Genomic DNA, 6,959 nt, shown 5'->3' with positions numbered 1-6,959 from the left:
TATCTCTCTCTCTCTCTCGTCGCTCTCTCTCTCTCTCGCTCTCTCTCAGCTCTCTCGTCTCGCTGCTCTCTCTTCTCTCATCTCTCTCTCTCTCTCTGCTCTCGCTCTCTCTCTCTCTCTTCTCTCTCTCTCTCTCTCTCTCTCTCTCTCTCTCTCTCGCTCTCTCTCTCCTCTCTCTCCTCTCTCTCTCTCCTCTCTCTCTCTCTCTCCTCTTTTTTTTGTTGCTATGGATATAAAAACATCAAAAGTTTATTCAGCCAAACATTATTTGACGAAACACAATACAGAAGAGTACGTTACTTATCCCAGACTTAGAGCGGGGTCAGACCAACCACACCTGCGTTAGAACCCACGTAGCTCGTGAGATTACCGAACATATAAAATCCAAATTTGCGTTCAACTATATTATATAAAAGCAAGCTTTCTTTGTCTTTAGATGAAACCGCTAATGATAGTATAGTACACTATCTAATAAAAAGAAAAACTGAAAACCTTTCTAATGAAAAAGTGTTCTAATACAAATGTAAACGCTTGAAACAATCGCAGAGGAATCGAAAAACTTAAATCATTACCGCATGCAAGTCTCCCGCCTGCGTTACCAGTGGTCAGACTAAGCTCATGGCCACCTATATTATTTGCCAAAACCAAATTAAGAAGAAGGAAGAATAAGTACATTGGAGAATGGGAAGTAAAAAAAGAAGGGATAATAAGTTTTAACCCTTTCCGAGGTCATCCTGAAGCTCGTGAACCACAAAGGCTCTTCCGACAATAGAGTTAGGACCAGTCCACAAGTGTTGTTTCTGCCACGCCTTTTGTTACAACAGTTTTATTGAGTATCAAACGATGGAAGCCAATTAATAATAAATTGTTTTAGTAAAGTTTTTGAATGTAAGTAGTACCATCGGCATTGGCAATGATGTTTCCCAGATCACCCGCATGACGGATCTCGTCTTGAGGAGCTCCGTGTGTCATGTTGTTAGGGTTGAAATGTGGTCCTAATAGAACAAAAAAAAAAGATGACAGTTTTTAAAGACAATAATCAATGATATGAATCACACCATATTGTTGAGAGGAACGAACCTGTTGAGATGCATCCATTTGTTGTATCACCAAACTCATGCTGTAAAAAAAGAAAAAGCAGAATCAGACCACAGTAAGTAGTAACTGTTAAAGATAAAGGAACATTCTTAGCAAAAAAAAAAAAACTGTTAAAGATAAAGGAAGAGGAGTTACGAGGTGAAAGCCATGAGGGCCTGGAGTGAGACCGGTGATACGAACATTCACTGTTGTAGGACCTGAAACCAAATAAATTTTGAAGTAAACTAAACTTTGAGAGAGAACAAACTAATCTTCTTGTAGCTATTTAGATTACTTTGTAAACTAAGCCATTGTATCAGCAAAATTTTTAATAATAAAAATGCTAAAGCTAACATCTTCTTTTTAATTAGTAAGAAACCAAACACTGAAGCAGAATCAGACATTGAGAGAGAGAGGGAGAGAGAAAGGACCTGTGTCTTCTTGTGTGAGTGTAACAACTCCTTCGACGTCGGAGTTACCTTTAAGCACTGCAACGGCTTTCTTCGCCGCGGAAACGACTGTTTGCGATTTCTTCGAGGAGGCGGAGAAGGAGACCGAGTGGGGACGGTGGAGGTTGAGAGAGACGCCGCGGAAAGAGGAACGGAGTGGTGGAATGGCATTGGAGGAAGGAGAAATTATAAGGCGGTGACAAGGAGATGAGAAGGAGAGGATGGTGTGAGTAGCCATGGCTCTTGCAGCTATGGAGCCAAGTGGATTGGGTAAATGAGAGATGAGGTTTTCCTATTTTGTGTACCAAATATTTGGTTTAAAAGTTGGATAAAGTCCTAATATTCCATGGAAAACTAAATTCTTTAGAATTCAAAAGATAACCAACATAATGACATAAAAATAATCAAATTATTCCATTTTAGAGATTAAATGAAAGAAAAATAATTAAATTATTCCATTTGTGGAATACACTCATTTTAGTCTATTTAAAAATTAGAAATTTAGTAAGATTATAACAATGTTTTTTTTTAGTTTGTGACATCTTTATCTTTAGAATATTCATTGTCCATTTTCCAAAATATAATTTATGGCAGTCCTACTAATAGTATTAAAAACTAATAATTATTAATATTAATGTAATAAATTAAATAAAGTGAGATAGATATATTGTAACACTCAAAATTATAAGAAAAAATAGCATTCGATTTTGAATTGTAATAAAATTTCTAAAAATTTGAATTTTAAAGGAATATGTGAACAGTTCAGAAGTTAGAAGTTCAATTTGTAAGTAAATAAATATACAAGGACTAAAGTGAAAAACGTGGAAAATTCTGGAACTAGCAAATACAGTATATTTTTTAAAAATCGATGGGATTATCTTGGATAACTTTAAATCTCTATATCTCTACCCTAATATGACGTATATATGCGTTATAAAACCCCAACCACGTAAAAGATGTTCTCTTGTCAAATTAAGACTTTGGATATGTTGTTGGTTGTTTATTCAATAGAGAATCACTTACATCAGCTTCCGAATAAAAATTAGATCGCTGGAAAGTTATGAAACATACAGAAAGGAAGACAATCAATGAGATACATAACCGGATTATAATCATACTGGAACACAGCGTTACAGAATCAATTGAATGGCTTGATGAATTCAAAACCTTGGTTTAGAAGTGATCCAGTGATCCACAGCTTCAGGTTAGGCAAGTTTAAGCTCTGTTCAAAACATGTCCCCTGTTTTCAGCAAACAAGCAAACTCGGTACTTGGTAAACGTAAACTTACATAAACCACAAAAAATGTAGAAAGGGACAAGTTGGTTTACATCTAATGTATATGTTAAGAGGTATGTGTCAGGAGAAGGGGAGCTTAGGTTGGAGTTTTGCACTTGGAAACTTGTAAGAGACTCCAAAGACTTGTAGAGTGATGCAGCAACACCTTCTCCTTTATTACACACCAATCTCACATAAAACTCTTTCTCCTCTACTTGAATAACATCCATCTAACACACAAAAGTACAAACTTTAACAATTAAGTCGACATAAAACTAAGGAAAAACTGCAAATAAAATTTTGAACTAAGCCGCGAACCAAAAATACAAAGCTGAAATCGAGGAGCTGAAATAATATAAATACCCTAAATACAATCCACATACCTAAAATAATAATTAAATCAATTTTTGAAAGAACGAATATTTTAAATGCGATTCATAATTCAAAGATAATATTATCTACAAAGTTGAATTACCCAAAAAATTGAATTTATCTAAATATTTCATTTAAATATCTAAAATTATTTAAATGATCCGATAAACAGTAAATTTTCTAAAATTTTATTGGAACAATCCAAATTACCTGATATTTTTATTCAATTATCCAAAATTATCTAAAGCCATGAACTGAAACCAAATTGAATTCAACTTTTTCTCGAATATATCGCCAGTTCCCAATCTTATTATCCGAACTAAACTAAAAACTGAAAGAATCAAACTGAATCCGAACTAAATTTCATTAATACTCAAACGGTTCTTATCTCTATACCATAAAGAACTGAAAACCCAAGAAAAAACAACCGAAACGAAAAGCAAACGCTCAGCGCTATCACTTGAATTACAATTTCCTAATTTTGTTCTAGAAACTATTACTATGCCACTTTCGTAAACAAGGTTTTGAATATATATTATCAAGAAGAATGGGTTCAGTACCTGACTGATTTTCTTGGAAACCGGTGGATTAATACAACGGAAAGTGTGACTTTTCTGAGCAACTGGTGCAGGTTCTTGGTACCCTTCAGTGGAAGTTAAAGAAGCTTCAAGGCCAGCGATATCAGCTTTGAGTTTCTTGGCTTGTGACTGCAGCTCTTGAACGTACGCCACTGCATCTCCCACAATGGATGCTTTATCCATCTAATGCCACAAATTCAAAAAATACTCCAAATCAGTTTCACAACCCAAAAAAACTGTGTTCGAGTCATTACATTTTTTACCTTAGTAATGTTTGGAACAAGAGATCTCAACGCGTAGAGCTTATCCTTCATCCGACCTCTCCTTTTTCTCTCGGAGATCAAAGTTCTCGACCGATCCGTCTTCTTCTTACGGCTTCCATCATTATTCGTCGTGGTGGCAGAAGAATCATCGCCGTCGTTGTAATCGTCTTCGCCGCTTGCTCTTACAACACTCTCACCCTCGAAGCTACGGAACGATTCGGCCACATTGGAGTCTATATCAGGCAACTCGTCGAACAGGTCGTCGACAGGTGTTGGGATAAACTGGTTGTCGTCGATGAAACATGGGCTGTTGTGTAAAGGACCACCGAGGTCGAAATCAAGAGGTGGGTGTTCGATGGTTTGATCATCTCCTCTTATGAGATTTATGAACTGATCGAAGTTTGGATCGACCAAGAAGTTGTGTAGTTCGAGGTCGTTAAGGTTTGTAAGAGCTATGACTCTTCCTTTCATTATCTTTTTGTGTTTTTTGTCTGTATCTTGTCCAGAAGAAGGAAGAGAAGACTCTTTAGAAGTTTCTGACAATGAAAGACAGACAAAGTGAGTTTATATCTATGTTTTCTAGTGTTTTTTTTATCAGAGTAATTAAAATAAAATGCATTGATGTAGACGCTTATAAAATAATCTGTAATCATAATTAAATTGGGATTATTATGCAAATTTTGGGTCAAAAAAGCAGATGATAAAAAAGTTTCTTCTGTCACTTGTGATTTTTACCAATACCTCCGATTATAGATAAATTGTGTCATTTTAAGTCAGGCATGAATATATAACATGCATCCTTATTCGACTACCTTTAAGCTACAACCTACCATATCTAGAAATACAGATCGAATCCACTTTAAACCAGCTCGCGTAACTGCTCAACTTGTTTGTGCCATGGACACATTAAAAATGGATCGTTTATGATGTGTTGTGTTGTTATCCAATGAGTAGATCAAACCAAATCAATCCATCCATCTTTTTTTTTCTTGTCAACATCCATCTTTTTTTTCTTGTCAACATCCATCTTTTGTTTACACTTATCAACTGCATAATAATACCAATAAAACTCTTTATTTTTCTATTCTTAACCTTTAAGTGCGCAACATTTTTACTTTTGTTGAATTAAGTAAAACAAGTGATTTTCAAAAATTGATTAAAACCGCACCACATTCTAATGCACCATTCACAACTCAAACAGGTTAGTTTTATTTTGTGTTCATTTCGTTGTCTTGATAATGTCATGCATGACGATGGAGTATTTTTTAATTGAAGAAAGGCCGATTATATAAAATCATTCTAAATTGATTCCAGTTAATGATTGCTTTTGTCGTATTGCATGACAACTAACTTTTGAATATAATAAGCAAGTTGGACCCTTTTTCTTAAGATAGAAAAGGGCAATCACATTGTAATGGAGTAAATAACCCTCATAATCTCACAAACACGAAACTTGAAACTTGAAAGCAATAAAACTATAGAAATAAATAAATAATTGAATTTCCATTCGCTTTTTGGTGTGAAAGCGGAAAGAATCTAAGCTGAAAAACACTATATAGGCTAATATGCAAAATCTATGAAAAATACAAACAAAGAGTTTTTATTGTTTAAGAATTGAGATATTCAATAATGAGTTTAAGTTAATAAACAGATTCATTGACTTAGAACATAGTTTATGATGGTTGATAAGCCTTTTATATATAGTTTATTCATTGACTTATATTTAGCTTAACTTGAAACTTGAAAGCAATAAAACTATAGAAATAAATCAATAATGAATTTCCATTCGTTTTTTGGTGTGAAAAAAGAATCTAAGCTGAAAAATATAGGCTAATATGCAAAATGTATGAAAATACAAACAAAGATTTTTTATTGTTTAAGAATTGAGATATTCAATAATGAGTTTAACTTAATGAATAGATTCATTGACTTAGAACATAGTTTATGATGGTTGATAAGCCTTTTATATATGGTTTATTCATTGACTTATATATAGCTTTATTCATATAATTAGCTTCTAATTCGGCCATAATCAAATTAAAATTGAAACAAACGGGAAATATACAAACATATATAGACTGTTCGGTTAGATTCAGGGATCAAAAATTTTAAGATCTTATCCAATTTCTTATAATTATTTTACGTAGCAAGTGTATAGTAGTTTTATTATTTACACACATATTTTATCACCTAATATATTGTCAGTAACTTATTGCATCTAGTTTACTAAAAACAAGAATAAAATATTCCTACGGATTTTGGTATATTAAAATCGATCAGGCCGTATTGAAGGTGCCTGTTACTATGTTACTGTCGACATAATAACAAAATCTACTTGTATTATAAAAGTTTAAATATTTTGGTGGTTAAATACTTATCGAGAACTAGTTTTTTTGTCAAGATAATGTTTATATTTATAAACTGAACCCGCTCCAACGTCGACAAAATATTAATAGCATTGTCATTGTTAACTCATTTATCGCAACTAATTTGTTTAACTTACTTAATGCAGAAGCCTGTTCAACGCATTTTTGCTTTCGTTTATGTCACAACAAACTCAAATGCACAGAATAAAGAAAGACAATATATGAAGTCTTGGTCGTTGAGAAGAAAAATTAGCTGTTATACAAACAATGGAACTTACGAAGGTGTATGATATATTATCACGTCTCGACAGAAAAAAGAACGATCAACTAATGATTCCTTTCAGGTGTCGGATTTTAAGAGAAATCACCTGTTTTTTTATGATTAATCTTGAAGTATCCACACCTATACAAGAGCCGAGACTAATCTCTAAGAGGAAGTACAGTCTATAGATAAATTTTCTTTCTGGATATTCAAATAGGCCAAAAACAAAAATTCATATTCATGTAAAGTGTCTGTTTCGCATGACAGATGGATCGAATTTGAAATGTGTTGCTCAAATCCTTATCCTTGCCACTGG

At 33.7% G+C, this 6,959-nt stretch overlaps 1 protein-coding gene and 1 pseudogene across 2 annotated transcripts; both read right to left on the bottom strand.

The window, feature by feature from the left end:
• Positions 1–233: 233 nt before the first annotated feature.
• Positions 234–1,857, bottom strand: LOC106352574 (annotated as a pseudogene).
• Positions 1,858–2,472: 615 nt separating this feature from the next.
• LOC106352573 (transcription factor FER-LIKE IRON DEFICIENCY-INDUCED TRANSCRIPTION FACTOR-like) lies at positions 2,473–4,985 on the bottom strand. Of its 2 annotated transcripts, XM_013792195.3 has the most exons (4): positions 4,016–4,980; positions 3,735–3,935; positions 2,856–3,032; positions 2,473–2,766 (listed from the first exon to the last, which is right to left on the bottom strand). In XM_013792195.3, exons 1-4 carry the CDS (start codon positions 4,484–4,486, stop codon positions 2,665–2,667), a joined length of 951 nt encoding a protein of 316 aa, XP_013647649.1. In that variant the 5' UTR covers positions 4,487–4,980; the 3' UTR covers positions 2,473–2,664. The 2 variants fall into 2 exon arrangements, with proteins under 2 accessions (XP_013647649.1, XP_048592828.1); XM_048736871.1 differs by having other exon boundaries at positions 2,473–3,032; positions 4,016–4,985.
• Positions 4,986–6,959: the final 1,974 nt, after the last annotated feature.

The sequence above is a fragment of the Brassica napus genome, chromosome A7, assembly GCF_020379485.1.
Source record: "Brassica napus cultivar Da-Ae chromosome A7, Da-Ae, whole genome shotgun sequence".
Classification (NCBI taxonomy): domain Eukaryota; kingdom Viridiplantae; phylum Streptophyta; class Magnoliopsida; order Brassicales; family Brassicaceae; genus Brassica; species Brassica napus.
The sequence above is the reverse complement of the archived record's forward strand: the minus strand, read 5'-3'. Positions and strand labels throughout refer to the sequence as shown.